This window comes from Papio anubis, chromosome 14 (genome assembly GCF_008728515.1).
Source record: "Papio anubis isolate 15944 chromosome 14, Panubis1.0, whole genome shotgun sequence".
Taxonomy (NCBI): domain Eukaryota; kingdom Metazoa; phylum Chordata; class Mammalia; order Primates; family Cercopithecidae; genus Papio; species Papio anubis.
Genome location: NC_044989.1, coordinates 104,636,952 through 104,654,461, shown reverse-complemented (window position 1 = coordinate 104,654,461; position 17,510 = coordinate 104,636,952). Strand labels below are relative to the sequence as shown.

Here is a 17,510-nt window from a genome sequence, read left to right as displayed (position 1 = left end):
AGAAATACTCCCTTTTGCTAGTTAAAGAATCATCAGTTCTCCTTTGCAAATAGACCCTATCTCTGGTGGATTCTTTCTGTCACACATGAGTTGCTTAAGGGAGTTGCTGTGTTCATTGTTTCAGATTTTCTCTGTCCTGAAATCTGTGGTATACACACACTTCCATTGTCTTCCAGATACTCCTCATCTTAGCACTTTTAATTGCAAATGTTTATTAAGGATGCTGTGTACCCCGGTGCATGGGAGGGGTGCAGGCTGGTGTTTAGAAGCTTCCAGTTCTTATTCTGCCTGTGCTGCCTCTGAGCTGTATGAACTGAAGCAGGTTGCCCAAGTGCCCTAACTCCTAGTGTCCATACCTGTCAAATGGCATCACAGTACTGCTGTCAGTTCGTAGTACTGATGTTAAGCATTAACCACAGAAATAATAGCCGGGAGTGTTTGAGAAATACATAATGCACTTTTTAATTTAACAAAACTCTACAGGAGAAATATGAACAAGTGAATAAAGTTGTAACTGAATAATGGCTTTACCTAAAAGATAATGACTGAAATGATGATGATGTTTTAGATTTGTTTTCTTCAAGCATATTGTATTTGGTGTGCTTATTTGGTGTATCCTTAATGTTAGTATTAAAATCACTATTTAATATCACATTATATATATAAACTTTTACATATATGTGGCATATAATATATATTCATATAATCATATATACATTTGTAAATGTCTTAACACACAAACTGGATAAATTTTATTCAAATGCCCTTTATACTAGATAGGATATTCTCTATTGAATATAATTTTTTGCTTCTTAAACTGAAAATAGAGATCATTGTGATTAAAATATACCAAACTGTGACCTACCCTAACCCTTTTTTACATGTGAATGGTTTTATGGTTAAGTTGTCATTGTCTCTTGTAGGAACAGCTGAAACATAAAAGTAAGTTTAATTTTGTGAAGTTTGATGGTCAAGCAGTTGCTTGGCGGGAACAACTTGCCGAAGTCAATGAAGATAATCTGGAACAGGCTCAGTCCTGGATTAGAGACATGAAGGTAAGTTGGAGACTAAGCTGGGAGAAGCAGCATAGGAGTCTCTCACCTGTGCACTGAGTTCATTCACAGGACAGACGTTCTCGAGAGGTGTTTTGCACTCCCAGGATGGAAGTGGCTTAGCATGTAGACTTTTGTTTTGCTTGCAGTGGTCACATTATAATCCAACCTCATTTGTCAATATAAGGTGTAAATGAGCCTCTTCTTCTTGTCTATTCACAGTTCTCTATTTCCAGCTCTGCCCTTGGCTCAGGTTGAAACCCCCCTTATGAAAACACATTTCAAAACAGACTTTTTTTTTATACTCAGACATTCAGATTTTTTTCTTCTGAAATTTCATTATTGTTGCAAAAGATGTATTGCAGCCATTCTCATCAGTGGGCTTTGTTCAAAAGTAAGGAGCCTGTGGAAATATACAGTACAATCGGAGTGTTTAGGACTGACTGCAGGAAGAGAGCTAGGGCAGGAGAATATAGTAAGAAGGTGAAATCATTTCCTCAGAAGTGACTGCCCTTGGCATTTACACAGACTATTGGGAAGGATTTTCCTTGCCCTAAATTTTCTTATCTTGAACTTACCTTAATTTTGTATAGCATATAGCATTACAGCATTCCAATTATTTGAGATACACTACAATTGAGACCAAGAGTTGTTCTTAAAAAGTCAAATATAGGAGGTGGACATAGTGGTGCACACCTGTAGTCCCAGCTCCTTGGGAGGCAGAGGTAGGAGGATTGTTTGAGCTCAGCAATTTGAGACCAGCCTGGGAAACATAGCAAGGCTCTGTATCTTTTTTTAAAAAGGCAAATATGTATCACAAACATCTTTAAAATAATTTAGTGCCTGAGTTTAGAGTCTTAGATTTGACAGAAAGTCACAAGTAGACATCGGCAGATCACTGAGATGCACTAGGGCTCCCTTGTGACTTGTTTTTAAAAATGGGAGGAGTAAATCTGTTCTATAAGAAATAATAATGCCTGTAAGATTTTAATTTAACTGGCCACCTTATCCTGGGAAATAGTGTTGAATTCATACCCAACTTGTTAAATTTCCAGGATTAACCAGTGAAGTTACTTGTGACATATGTTCTGTCCTTTTTTTTTTCTTTTTTTGGTTCTGTGCTTTTATGACAGAATAATAGGAAATACCTTGTTAACTCAGAGCCTACTAGTTTAGGGTTTATGATAACAAGATATTATCTATATAATCTCATTGGATAAAAACATCATTGGGTTCGCTTTATATAAAATCACTAATGAATAGAGTCAGCCATCTATTCAGATTTTAGCCATTTGGCTAAAATAATGTATTCCTATAAAGCATAATTCCGGTCTCCTTACAAATTTTCACTGATGCTCCCTTGCTGGCTTGTTGAATGTCCAAAATTCATTTTCAAAAGGACCAAGGATAAAGAAAATGTGGCATATATACACAATGGAATACTACACAGCTTAAAAAAGAAGGAAATCCTGTTATTTGCAACCACATGAATGAACCTGGAGGACATTATATTAAGTAAAATAAACCAGGCAGAGAAAGAAAAAATACCACATGATCTCACTTGTATGTAGAATCTAAAACTGTCAAACTTGTAGAAGCAGAGAGTAGAATGGTGGTTACCAGAGACTGGGAGCAGAGTGCCAGCTGGGGATGGGGAGATGTTGGTCAAAGGTACGTAGTTTCAGGTAGGCAGGAGGAATAAGTTCTGGAGTACAGCATGGTAACTATAGTTAATAACAGTGTATTGTGTACTTGAAAATTGTCAAGAGAGTAGATTTTAAATGTTCTCACAACTCAAAAATATGTCAGGTGATAGATATGTTAATTGGCTTCATTTACTCATTCCACAGAGTATACATGTATCAAAACATTACATTGTATACTGTAAATATATACAATTTTGTCAATTAAAAGTAAATTAATTTTAAAAAAATGATAATAAAGCCAAATTCTATTATTCTTTCGGCTGGTTTGGTCCAGTAATCAACCCAGTAGCACTCAGGGTGGTCTGAGCCTGCTTTGTGCTGGTGTCCTGCAGCAGTAGGTCCCCAAACAAGCACAGCCATTCCTGAGGCCAGGGGAGCGCAAGCTGTGGTGGCGCCTGCCCAGTAGTTGAGGGGGGAGATGGGAGGAGCAGGTGCAAAACAGGCGCCATCCTCAGACCATGTTTCCCTGGGGTCTCTCTGTCTGGGTCTTCCCCGGCTTTGCCACCATCTTTTCAGCAGTAGGGTTTTCAACAAAAGACTATTGAGAATGGGCTCAGAGGGAAGAGCTGTTCTGTTTACCACCTGGAATACATTTCTGCTGCCCAAATCCTGTAAGAGGATTTTGTTTTGCTTTTAACATTTAAATTTGCAATAATTTTAGACTACCAAAAAGTTGCAAAAGTAGTACGGAGCGTTCACACTTAACCCTTCACCTAACTTTCTCCAATGTTCACCTCTAACATAGCCATGGTATAATTGTCAAACTGAGACATTCACAGGACACTATGAGCTAAATTACAGACTTTATTCAGCTTTCATCAGTTTTCCACTAATGTTCCTTTTACGTTCCAAGATCCAGCCAAGGATCTCACATGACATTTAGTTGCAATGCCTCCTTAGTCTCTTCCAATCTGTGACAGTTCCTCAGTCTCTCCTTGTCTTTCGTGACCTTGACACTTTTGAAGAATACTATTCAGATTCTTCTGTAGAATGTCCTACAGTTTGATTTTGCCTGATGTTTTCTCATTATTAGATTGGGTTATGGATTTGGGGGAGGCGATACTCTTCCCAGTGGATCACCTGAAAGCACGCATGATGCCGATATGCTCTATGACCAGCAATGTTTACTTTGATCATTTGGTTAAGGTGACATCTGCCAGGTTCCTCCCGAAAAGTTACCTTTTTTTTCCCTTTGTAAATAATAAAAGTTTTGGAGGAGATGCTCTGAGGCTCTGCAAGTATCGTTTGTTCCTTGTTTTTGCCCACAATTTTAGCACTCAATGGTGGATCATCCTTACAACAATTATTACTGAGCTGAGGTGATTTTATATTTCCTCTATTCGTTTTACATTTCTATATTGGAATTATTCTATAAGGAAAAGATTTCCCTTTCCCCCTTTTACTTATTCATTTATATATTTATTTCAATGTGGACTCATGGAAATTTATTTTATTCTTGGAGTTATAATCTAATACTATCGTTACTTATTTTGTTACTAAAATTTTGTTACTTTGGCCATTGGGAATTCTTTTATGCTGCCTCTAAATATTTAAATATGCATCCACCTTATTTCCCCCTTCAGCATTTCTTGACTTTCTGTCACTATAAGATGTTTTATGATAATCTTATATTTTCCCAGCCCCAGCCCTGAAATCTACCACTACTCCAAGGAACCTTGGTTTCTCTTATTACAGAATGGTATTTAGAAACCAAGATCTGGACACCGGGGGGTGGTTACTGCTACTGGATTGTATCACTGCTTTTAGGCCCTCTCAGTGGACAGAGATAGAAATATGTAGACATAGAAAATATCTATATAATATATAGATATATATGATCATATCTATTAAATATATATTTCTATATCTACTCCATGTATCCACAAACATCTATGTTTATTTATCTGTATATCACTCTGTATTTATATTAAATAAGCAAACAAATCATGCATTCATACTGATACCTCTAATTCCAACCCAGAGCCCAGGGTTCATTTGTAATGAACCTATTTGCATCTTCTTCAACCAGAAGAAACCTGATTCTCATTACCTATAACATATTTACTTATATTTTCAACCCTACTGTACGTATAGGTTCAGTATTGCTAGTTCATACTCTACGAGAAACAAATTTATCAGCTATAGTGTTTGTATACAGCTTTTTTCTTCCACTTTAACGTTACAGTATCCGTTCAAAAAACTGTCTTCCAGAGCTGTGAAGTCAGGTAACTTTCTTACCCAATCTCTTTAGCGTGCTTATGTCACTCATTAGTGACCCAGTTAGACGCATTGGCTCAGTTAGTCTGCATTTCACCTTGGTTTCCTCCACATCCTAGTTGAATCTTATTTTAATTTGCATACAGTAAAAAACCCACACTCTTTTTGGTGATAGTTCATGGATATTGATAAATGCATGGAGTCATGTATCTCTACCACAGTACCAACGGGAACCGTTCTGTCACTCCCAAAATGTCCATATATGCCCCTTTGTCACCAACTCCCCCTCCCTCCTGGCAACCACTGCTCTGTTTCTCTGTCTTTATAGCTTTTCCTTTTCCAGAATGTCATATAAACAAAATCATACCATAGAACTTTTGGGTTCTAGCTTCTTTCACTTAATACACTTGACCCACGCCTGTAATCCCAGCACTTTGGGAGGCTGAGGCAGGCGGATCACCAGGTCAGGAGACCAAGACCATTGTGGCTAACATGGTGAAATCCTGTCTCTACTAAAATTACAAATAAAAATTAGCCAGGTGTGTTGGCGTGTGCCTGTAGTCCCAGCTACTCAGGAGGCTGACGCAGAAGAATGGCGTGAATCCAGGAGGCGGAGCTTGCAGTGAGCCGAGATTGCACCACTGCCCTCCAGCCTGGGCGACAGCACGAGACTCCATCTCAAAAAAAAAAAGAAAAAAAAAAAAAAGATTGAGTTTCTGGATATAAGAACTTTATCAGTTCTTATAAGTTCATCTAACTTATTTCATGAATCAAGACTTTATTCCCTTTTATTGATAAGTAGTGTTTTTATTAACGAGTAGTGCTTTATTGATGAGTATGGATGTAAAACTGTTTGTTTACCCATTCCTTGTTGAAGATTATCTGTGTTATTTCCTGTTTGGGGTTTCATACATAAAGCTGTGATAAATATTTGCCTACAGGTTTTTGTGTGAAAAGGTGTCGAGAACGGTGAAGAGTCTGAAATTTTACCTTACTTGCAAACTAATGTGGCTGCCGGGAGAACACCAAGGCTTTTGGGTCAGAGACAAATGACTTTATTACCCACAGCAAAAGCAGTAGCCAGAGCAGCAGCATTTTCTTGCACCTGCTCCCTGAGCCCCAATTCCCGCAGGGTGAAAACAATGAGGACCAGGCGACACTTGCTCGTACATTACGTGGTGTTAAAGGAGGGGGCCCTGGACTTAAGAAAACCAGATCTTCTATAATGGACTGTGAGCATGCCAGCCCTTCACTTCAGAGTTGGGTGTTATCTTTATACCAGACAATAAGCATGCCTACTCTTTGCTTTGAAGAGAGACAGTATTTCTGATTTCCAAGGCTGTTCCCCATATCTACATCTTGAAAAGATAAACCAGAGCAGACAGCACGTCTGTTGCAAGACATGTAGAAATACATGGGACCCATGGGAAATGGTTTCCAACAATAAGTTTTCACTTCATTTGAATATAAATAAATATCTAGAAGTGAGATTGCTGGCCAGTATGCGAAGCGTGTGTTTAACTTTATAAGAAACTGCCAAACTGTTTCCCACTGTGGCTGTACCGTTCTGCATTCCCATCAGCGATATATGAGAGTTACAATCACTTTACATCCTCTCCAGCTTTTGATGTTGTCAGGTTGTTTTATTTTAGACATTCTAATATAGCTGAAAGATGTCTCGTGGTATCCTATTGTAGTTTTAATTGCATTTACTTAACACTCATCTTTTCATGCTTATTAGCCATCTGTATGTATGTCTTCTTTGGTGAAGTATCTGTTCAGATATTTTGCCCATTTTTTAGTTGGGTTGTTTGTTTTCTTAAGATTGAGTTTCCTCGGGCCAGGTGCAGTGGCTCACGCCTGTAATCCCAGCACTTTGGGAGGCCGAGGCAGGCAGATCATGAGGTCAGGAGATCGAGACCATCCTGGCCAACATGGTGAAACCCTGTCTCTATTAAAAATACAAAAAAATTAGCCGGGTGTGCTGGTGGGTGCCTGTAGTCCCAGCTACTTGGGAGGCTGAGGCAGGAGAATGGCATGAACCCCGGAGGCAGAGCTTGCAGGGAGCCAAGATCATGCCATTGCGCTCCATGCACTCCAGCCTGGGCGACAGAACGAGACTTTGTCTCAGAAAACAAAACAAAACAAAACAAAAAAACAAAAACATTGAGTTTCTGGATATAAGAACTTTATCAGACTTACAATTTGCAACTATTTTCTCCCAATCTATGGCTTTTCATTCCCTTAATAGAGTTTTTCACTGTGCATAAGTTTTTAATTTTCATGAAGTCCAAGTTGCCAAGTTTTCTTTACGGATTGTGCTTTTAGTCCCATAGCTAAACATATGGCTAAATCCAAGTCATGCAGATTTTCTCCTGTTTTCGTCCTCAAATGTAATAGTTTTACATTCTGTATTTAAGAATAGGGTACATTTTGAGTTCATTTTTTCATAAGGTGTGAGGCAGGATTCAGCACTGTTTGTCTAAGTTGTCTCTCCCTCTGGAATTACCATTGCTTCTTGTCAAAAATCATTTGACTGTATCTGTGTGGGTCTATTTTTGTTTCATTGGACTATTAATAGGTGTCTGTACTTCTACCAACATCACACTGTCTTTATTATTGCGACTTTATACTGAGTTTTGAAATCAGCTAACCTGAATCCTCTAGCTTTGTATTTCCCTTCGATTTTTTTTTGGCTGTTATATAGTTCCTTTGACCTGCCTTGTAAATTTCTGAATCAGTTGTTGAAATCTACAAAACAGTACACTAGGATTTTGACTGAGATTGCCTTAAGTCCATAGATCAGATTCAAGAGAATTGACATCTAACACTGTGTACCTCTAAATTTATTTGGGTCTTTTTTTTACTATTGTAAGTAGTACTTTTTTTTTTCTTTTTCTTTTTCTTTTTCTTTTTTTTTTTTTTGAGACAGAGTCTCACTCTGTCACCCAGGCTGGCGTGCAGTGGTGCAATCTCGGCTCACTGCAAGCTCCGCCTCCCGGGTTCACACCATCCTCCTGCCTCAGCCTCCCGAGTAGCTGGGACTACAGGCGCCCGCCACCTCGCCCGGCTAATTTTTTGTATTTTTAATAGAGATGGGGTTTCACCATGTTAGCCAGGATGGTCTTGATCTCCTGACCTCATGATCCGCCTGCCTTGGTCTCCCAAAGTGCTGGGATTACAGGCGAGAGCCGCTGCACCCGGCCGTAAATAGTACTTTTTAAATTATAAATTTTAATTCTTTATTACAATTGATTTTTGTATACTGACCTTATTTCTTTTGACCTTGCTAATCTTACTTACCTGTTCTAGGAACTTTGTTGTAGATTACTTGAGATTTCCAGTGACGTTATATATGAACAGAGATGATTTTATTTTTTCCTATCCAACCCATATAGTGTTTATTTCTTTCTCTTGCCTTAATGCGCTGGCTAGGACTTTCAGTATGATGTTTAACAGCAGTGATGAGAGAGAACGTACTTGCCTTGTCCTGATCTTAGAGGGGAAATATTAAATCTTTCACTATTAAATAATTTTTCTAGCTGTGAGGGTTTTTTGTTTTGTTTTGTTTCGGGTTTTTTTTTTTTTTTTTTTTTTGTTTCTTTTTGTGTTTTTTTGTAGATGTGATTTATCTTGTTAACCAATTTCCCTTCTGTTCTTGTTTTTTTGAGGATTGTTACCATAAACAAGTATTGGATTTTGTGAAATGTGTTTTCTGCATCTATTGAGCTTTTAATTTTGATAAAGCCAAGTTTCCAAGTTGGACTTGGCAGATCTGTTGTCTGTTAATATGTTAATACGGTGAACTACATTGATTTGTTTTTGATTATTAAATGGGCTTTGCATTCTGGGATTATCTCCACTTGATCATGATGTATTATAGATTGAATATATTCTGCATTAAATTTGCTAACCTAGCTTGTTGAGGATTGTTTTGTCTGCATTCATGAGGAATATTGGTCTGTAGATTCTTTTCTTAGAAATTTTTGTCTAATTTTAGTATCAGGAAATGCTGGCCTCATAATACGGGTTAGAAAATATTCCATCTTCTTTTTTTCTAAAAGAGATTGTACAGAATTGATATGATTTTTCCTTAATAGTTTGGTAGAATTTACCAATGAAACCATCTGGGCCTCTTTTTTTGTTAGAAGTTTTAAACTATGAATTCAATTTCTTTAATAGATACAGGACTATTCAGATGATCTGTCCCTCTGTGAGTTAGTTTTGGTCATTTGTTTCTTAGAAGGAAGCAGTCCGTTTCTTCTATGGGGTTGAATTTATGGGTGTAGAATTGTTCACAGCATTCCCTTATCATTTCCTTAATGTTTGTGAGATCTGTGGTGATGTTTGATATTGGTAATTTTTGTCTACTGCCTTTTTTTCTTGGTTAGTTTGAAGAGCTTTTTTTATTTTTCTCTCAATTTTGTTAATTTTTTCGAGAAACCAACTTTTTGTTTCTTTGATTTTCTAATTTTTAACAAATGTTTTAAATTGTATTGATTCCTGCTATCTTTATTATTTTTCTCCTCCTACTTGCTTTGTTTTTTTAATTAAATCTCCATTTCTTAGATCTAAGAATTTAATGGTATAAATACCACCCCCAGCTACTGCTTTAGCTATACATTTTATACATTTTACATTTTATAACTATTTTTGTTCAGTTCCACATGTCAGTTCTAAAGACTCTGCCTAACCTTACTTAGGTCCTGAAGATGTTTTCCCCATGTCCCTTTTTCTGGAAGTTTTATAATTTTGTTTGATGGTTAAGTCTATGATCTGTTTTGAATTAACGTTTGTATAAGGTGTGAGATCTAGGTTGAGGTTTATTTATTTATTTTTTTGCAATGGAGTTTCGCTCCTGTCGCCCAGGCTGGAGTGCAGTGGCATGATGTCGGCTCACTGCAACCTCCGCCTCCCAGGTTCAAGCGATTCTCCTGCCTCAGCCTCCAGTGTAGCTGGGACTACAGACATGTGCCACCATGCCAGGCTAATTTTTGTATTTTTAGCAGAGACGGGGTTTTGCCATGTTGGCCAAGATGTTCTCAATTTCCTGACCTTGTGATCTGCCCGCCTTGGCCTCCCAAAGTGCTAGGATTACAGGCATGAGCCACCACGCCCGGCCAGTTTATTTATTTTTTGCCTATGAATGTGCAATTTCTGTGACGCCATTTATTGAAAAGGCTATTCCTCCTCTATTGAATTGTTTTTGCTCATTTGCCAAGAATCAATTGAATATGTCTGCAGGCCTTTGAATGGGTTCCCTATTCTGTTCTATTGTTATATGTGTTAATGTCTCCGTTAGGACCACACTTTCTTGATAGCTATAGCTGTATAGTGAGTTTTAAGATCAAGAACAACTGCTCCTACTCTATGTTTCTTTTTTAGAGTTGTTTTGGCTATTCTTGGGCCTTTATTTTCAATATAAAAATTGAAAACAAACTTCTTTATGCTTATTGAAAACCTTGCTGACATTTGGATAGAAATTGCATTAGATCTATAGATCCAATTAGGAAGAATTGGCATCTTCATTGTGGTAATTCGTCTATTCCGTGAATACAGTATGTCTCTCCGAGTATTTAGATCTTTGATTTCTTTCATCAGAATTTTATAATTTCAGCATACAGCTCTTGTACCTGTTTAAGTATATACTAAGTATTGTACTTTTTTGGAGCAATTGTAAGTGGTATTGCACTTTTTATTTTGGTTTTCACTTATTTGTTGTCAGTGTGTAGAAACGCAGTTGTTTTGCGTGTGTGGACTTCGCATCTTTTGACCTCAGAGTAGGCTTACTTACTATTTTCCTTTTTGTTTTTTGTGTATGGTTAGCCCTCCATATCTGCAAGTTCTGCATCTGTGGATTCAACCAACTATGGGTTGAAAATATTTGGCAAAAATAAGCCGGGCGCGGTGGCTCAAGCCTGTAATCCCAGCACTTTGGGAGGCCGAGACGGGCGGATCATGAGGTCAGGAGATCGAGACCATCCTGGCTAACACGGTGAAACCCCGTCTCTACTAAAAATGCAAAAAATTAGCCGGGCGAGGCGGCGGGCGCCTGTAGTCCCAGCTACTCGGGATGCTGAGGCAGGAGAATGGTGTAAACCCGGGAGGCGGAGCTTGCAGTGAGCTGAGATCCGGCCACTGCACTCCAGTCTGGGCGACAGAGCCAGACTCCGTCTCAAAAAAAAAAGGGAAAAAAAAGAAAAAAGAAAAAAAAAAGAAAATATTTGGCAAAAATAAATGGTAAAAATCATAACAATAAAACAATAAAAAAACACAAAACTTAAAAGATACAATATAACAACTACTTATATAGCATTTACATTTTGTTAGCTAATGTAGGTAATCTGGAGATTATTTAAAGTATACATGAAGATTGTGTAGGTTATGTGCAAATACTATGCCGTTTTATATGAGACTTGTGCATCCTCAGATTTTGGTGTCCATGGGGTTGGGGGTGGACCCTGGAACCAATCCCCCACAGATACTAAGGGACAACTGTAATCCTCAGGATTTTCTGTGTAGGTAATTGGGTAGTCTGCAAATAGACAGTAGTATTTGTTTTTGTTTTTGTTTTTTCCAACCTCTATGACTTATTCCTTTGCCTTATTGCAGCAGATAGAACTTCCAGTACTACATTGAATAGGTATGTTGAGAGCAGACATACTTGCCTTTTTCCCAATCATAAAGGGCAAGAATTCAGTCTTCTCCCATTAAATATGATATGAGCTGCAAGCTTTTCATACATGCTCTTTATGAGATTGAGAAAGTTTCATTCTATTCCTAATGTACTGAATTTTTATACTGAATGAAGGTTGCATTTGCCAAATCCTTTTCTGTGCAAATTAATATGCTCATATGACTTTTTTTTCCCAATTCTGAACCAACTCTGACTACATAGAATCCCACTTGGTCAGTATGTATTATGCATTTTACATGTTGTTGGATTAAATTTGCTAATATTTGTTGAGAACCTTTGTGTCTAGGTTCATGAGAGATGTTGGTCTGTAGGCTTTTCGTGTGTGTGCTGTCTTTGTCTGCTTTGCGTATCAGTGTAATACTGGCCTCCTAGAGTGAGTTGGGAAGTATTCCTTCCCCTTCTATTTTCTGGAGTGCATTGTGTAAAACTTGTGTTAATTCTCCTTTGAATGTTTGATAAAATTCTCTAGTGCGGCCAGGCATGGTGGCTCACGCCTGTAATCCCAGCACTTTGGGAGGCCAAGGCAGGCAGGATCACCTGAAGTCAGGAGTTCAAGACCAACCAGGCCAACATGGCAAAATCCCATCCCTACTAAACATACAAAAACTAGCCGGGCATGGTGACAGGTGCCTGTAATCCCAGCTTCTCGGGAGGCTGGGGCAGGAGAATTGCTTGAACCCAGAAGCAGAGGCTGCAGTGAGCCGAGATGGCACCACTGCACTCCAGCCTGGGTGACAGAGCGAGACTCTGTCTCAAACAGTCAATCAATCAATCAATCAATTCTCTATTGCAACCATATGGACCCAGATATTTCTTTTCAGGGGCTTTTTAATTATGAATTCAATTTCTTTAATAGGCATGGAACTATTCAGGTTGTTGGTTTCATCTTGAGTTTTGGTAGTTTGTGGTTTTTGAAAAAGTGTTCAATTTTTTCTAAACTGTTGAATTTATGAGCATAAAGTTTTTCATAATATTCTCTTATTGTTCTGTCAGTGACTGCAAGAGATGTTGTAATAGGCCCTGTTTTTATACTTGATGTTGGTAATATGTGTCTTTTCTCTTTATCTTGCAAATCTTGCTAGAAGTTTGTCAATTTTATTGATTCTTTTTAACAATCAGCCTTTTGTTTTATCAATTTTCTCTGTTGTTTTGCTATTTGAATTTTATCAATTTATGTTCTTTATTATTTACTTCTTTCTGCCTGCTTTGAGTTTATTTTGCTCTTGAGTTTATTTTTCTAGGTTCTTGAGGTAGGAACATAAATTATAGTTTTGCGATATTTTTATGTTATTGTAAGTAAGCTTGTAGTACCATAAGTTTTCCTGCCAGAACTGTGTTGGTACATCGCACAAATTTTAAGCAAAACAACTTAATTTTCGTTCAGTACTATTTAATTTTTAATTTTCCTTGTGATTTCACTTTTGGACCGTGAATTATTCAAAGCATGTTTTAAAATTTCGAAATGTTTGTGGAAATTTTCATGTTGTCTTTCTGTTATTGATTTCTATTTTGATCCCACTATAGTCAGAGGACATACTCTATATGATTTTACATCTTTTAAATTTGTTAAATGTTGTTCTGTGACTCAAGATATGGTCTATTTATGCAAATGTCCAATGTTTGAAAAGAATGTGTAGTCTTTTGTTGGGTGGAGTATTCTATAAATCTCAATTAGATCTGGTTAGTTGATGGTATTGTTCAATTCCTCTCCATCCTTGCTGATTGGTTAGTTGTTCTGTCAATCATTAAGAGTGGGGTATTGGGTAACACTTAGTCTCCACCCAAATTCTACCTTGTTGAGTTCTGTGGGTCATGTGTCTGCTGCCTCAGCCTCCAGGGCCTTGCAGGAACTCAGCCCTTCAGTGTTGCTACCCCAAGCTCAGGTCTTGCCATGGGTCACTCTGGCAGCAATCCAGTCTACCAGGAACTATGTGGCACAAACATCACCTTTGCTGAAGACAGGCACCGCCACTGGGTGTATTGTGGTGATCACTGGTGCAGTGGTGGATGTCCATTTTGATGAGGGACTACCATCTATTCTAAATGCCCAGCAAGTACAAGGCAGGGAGACCAGGCTGGTTTTCGTGGTGGCCCAGCATTTGGGTGAGAGCACAGTAAGGATTATGCTATGGATGGTACAGAAGGCTTGTTTAAAGACCAGAAAGTCCTGGACTCTGGTGCACCAATCAAAAGTCCTGTTGGTCCTGAGACTTTGAGCAGAATCATGAACATTATCGGAGAGCCTGTTGATGAAAGAGGTCCCATCAAAATAAAACAGTTTGCTCCCATTTATGCTGAGGCTCCTGAATTCATGGAAATGAGTGTTGAGCAAGAAATTCTGGTGACTAGTATCAAAGTTGTGGATCTGCTAGCTCCCTAGCCAAGAGGCAAAATTGGGCTTTTTAGTGGTGTTGGAGTTGACAAGATCGTACCCGTCATGGAATTAACCAACAATGTTGCCGAAGCCCATGGTGTTAACTCTGGGTTTGCTGGTGTTTTTGAGAGGACCTGTGAGGGCAATGACTTATATTATGAAATGACTGAGTCTGGTGTTGTCAACTTAAAAGAGGTTACCTCCAAGATAGTGCTGATGTGTGGTCAAATGAATGAACCACCTGCTACTCATGCCCAGGTAGCTCTGACTGGACTGACTGTGGCTGAATACTTCAGAGACCAAGAAGTTCAAGATGTACTCCTGTTTATTGATAATGTCTTTCACTTCATCGAGGCTGGCTCAAGGGTGTCTGCCTTATTGGGCAGAATCCCTTCTGCTGTGGGCTATCAGCCTACCCTGGCCACTGATGTGGTGGGTATGATGTGGGGAAAGGATTGCCACTACCATGAGGGGATCTGTCACTTCTGTACAGGCTGTGTACCTGCTGATGACTCGACTGCCCCTGCCCTTGCCTTTCTTTGCTCATTTGGATGCCACCACCGTGCTACCCCATGCTATCACTGAGCTGGGCATCTATCTACATGTGGATCCTCTGGACCCCATCTCTCACATCATGGATCCCAACATTGTTGGCAATGAGCGTTATAATGTTGCCCGTGGGGTGCAAAAGATTCTGCAAATCCCTCCAGACATCATTGTCATACTGGGTATGGATTAACTTTCTGAGGAAGACAAGTTGACTGTGTCTTGAATGTGGAAAATACAACATTTCTTGTCTCAGCCATTCCAGGTTGCTGAGGTCATCACAGGTCATATGGGGAAGTCAGTACTCCTGAAGGAGACCATTAAAGGATTCCAGCAGATTTTGGTAGGTGAACATGACCATGTCTCAGAACGGGAACAGGCCTTCAGTGATGGAACCCATTGAAGAAGCTTTGGCGAAAGCTGATACGCTGGCTGAAGAGCACTTATTGTGAGGGGTCTTTTTGGCAAACTAAGCACTCATCTGCTGTACTGTCCCTCTCCTTCCCCTAATCCAAACAACTTCAGGTTTCTGTGTAAGCCACAGGAGAACCTTGATTGAAACCATGTTCTATCTGAAGACTATTTAAGGTTTCCAATAAAATGTACACCCCCAGAACAAAAAGAATGGTGTATTGAAGACCCCAACCATAAGACTCTACCTATTCTATCTATTACTACTCTATTCTAAAGTAGATAAAAATAGATTTCTCTATTTTTCTTTTCATCTCCATCAAATTTTGCTTCATGTATTTTGAAGCTCTGTTGTTTGAGGTATACACATTTAGGGTTGTTGTCTTCTTGGTGGATTGAGAATTTTATCATCATAATGTCCCTTTTTGTCCTTAGTAAATTTTCTTTCTGTTAAAATCTACTTTATGTAATATTAATATAGTTATTTCTGCTTTTTAAAAATAAATGTTTGCGTAATAATGTTTTGTCCATCCTTTTACCTTTAACCTGTCTGTGTTGTTATGCCTGAAGTGAGTTTCCTGTAGACAGCATAAATCGGGTCATGCTTTTGTTTACTCTTCAATCTCTGTCATGTAATTGGTATATGTGGGTCATTTGCATGTAAAGTAATTATTCATATTTAAGGATTAAGTGTCTCGTTTTATTTATTATTTTCGTGTGTTTCCTCTGTTTCTCATTTTTCTCTTTTGTCTTGCCTTCCTATGGGTTATTTGAGCATATTTTGGTGTTTCATTTTGATTTATTTATACTGTTTTTGAGTGTATTGCTTTGTATAATTTTCTTAATAGTTCTATATATTTCCTTATACATATATGTAACTTATCACAGCCCATTGTGATATAATTTATCACAGCCTATAGTGATATATCGCAGCCTATCGTGATGCAGCCTATCACAGCCAACCACAATATAACCCATCACAGCCTATCGCGATATAACCTATCACAGCCTATCGTGACGTAACTCATCACAGCCTATCATGATATAATGTATCACAGCCTATCGCGGTATAACTCATCACAGCCTATCGTGATATAACTTATCACAACCTATTGGTGGTTTGCTACTTCTACTTAAGTGTACCAACCTTACTTCTATTTAGGTCCCTTTACACTCACCATTTAAAATATATAATTGAAGTATTTCCTTTGCATGCATTATATGCTGTCTTAGATGGTGCTAAACTTTTGCTTCAATCATAAAACGTAACTAAAGAAATTATCTATTATGCTTACTTTTCTATTTCCTCATTCCATTGTTCTTTTTTCTGAAAGTCCAGACTTTCTTCTTTTCTTGTTCTTTTTCTATATGGAAAGCTTTCATGAACCCTTCTTTAAGGGTAGGTCTCCCAGTAATAAATTCGCCTAGTTTTCCTTCTCCTTCAACCCTGGAGGATCTTTTCACCAGATAGATGATTCATGGCTGGTGGTTATTTTCTTTCAGCACTTGAAAACTGTGGTGCCCCTTCCTCTGGTCTCTATAGTTTCAGATGAGAAACTGCTGGCATTTGAATTGGTGCTCTTTTATAGGTAATGTGTTATTTCTCTTCAGCTATTTTAGGATTTTTCTTTGTTTTTAGTTTCAGAAATTTAAATACAATGTGTCTTGGTGTGGCTTTCTTTGGTTTTATCCTGTTTGGGATTTGCTTAGCTTCTTAAATTGTGGTTTCTGTATCTTTAACCAAACTTTTTTTTTTTTTTGAGATGGAGTCTCACTCTGTCGCCCAGGCTGGAGTGCAGGGATGTGATCTCGGCTCACTGCAAGTTCCGCCTCCTGGGTTCACGCCATTCTCCTGCCTCAGCCTCCCGAGTAGCTGGGACCACAGGCGCCCGCCACCACGCCCAGCTAATTTTTTGTATTTTTAGTAGAGGCGGGGTTTCACCAGGTTAGCCAGGATGGTCTCGATCTCTTGACCTCATGATCTGCCCGCCTCGGCCTCCCAAAGTTCTGGGATTACAGGTGTGAGCCACCACGCCCGGCCAAAATTTTTTTTTTTTTTTCCAGTCATTACTTATTAAATGCTTTTTAAGCCCCACACCCTTTCCCCTCTTTTTTCTGAAGCTCTAATGGTATGAATGTTATTAGCTCTTCCTCATTGTTCCAGGGATTTCTGAGGCTCTGTTGGTATTGGCATCAGTGGGTTGCTTTTCTCATTCAAATGTGATATTTCTGGTTCTTGGTGTAATGAGTGATTTTTAAATTATATCTTAGACTACTTGGTTATTATGTTAGAAGAGTTTATTTCCATTTATGTGTGTTTATTCGGCACAGTCACTGTGTTTGGGTGTAGCATGTTTTCTCTGGGTTACTTCTGTGGGCTTTCGTTGCAGTGACAGTCTCTTCCCTGAGCCGTCTTGTGCTGCTGAGGCTCCCCTCAATGCCTGTTTGGTGCTGTCTGCAGGGGTGGAAGGCATGTCCCTGGGCTGCCTGCTGTTGCTGGGTGACCT

At 38.7% G+C, this 17,510-nt stretch overlaps 1 protein-coding gene and 1 pseudogene across 6 annotated transcripts in view; both read left to right on the top strand.

The window, feature by feature from the left end:
- The window catches only part of VWA3B (von Willebrand factor A domain containing 3B), a 236,803-nt gene that overhangs the window by 116,258 nt on the left and 103,035 nt on the right, over positions 1-17,510 (top strand). For all 6 annotated transcript variants that reach the window (XR_002516781.2, XM_021925079.2, XM_021925080.2 and 3 more), the window contains one exon: positions 924-1,055. Coding sequence is in view for 5 of the 6 variants with exons in the window: in XM_021925079.2 (XP_021780771.2) it covers positions 924-1,055 (132 nt within the window). In the remaining variant the exon portion in view is untranslated. The remainder of the gene's footprint in view (positions 1-923; positions 1,056-17,510) is intronic.
- LOC108581706 lies at positions 13,421-16,786 on the top strand (annotated as a pseudogene).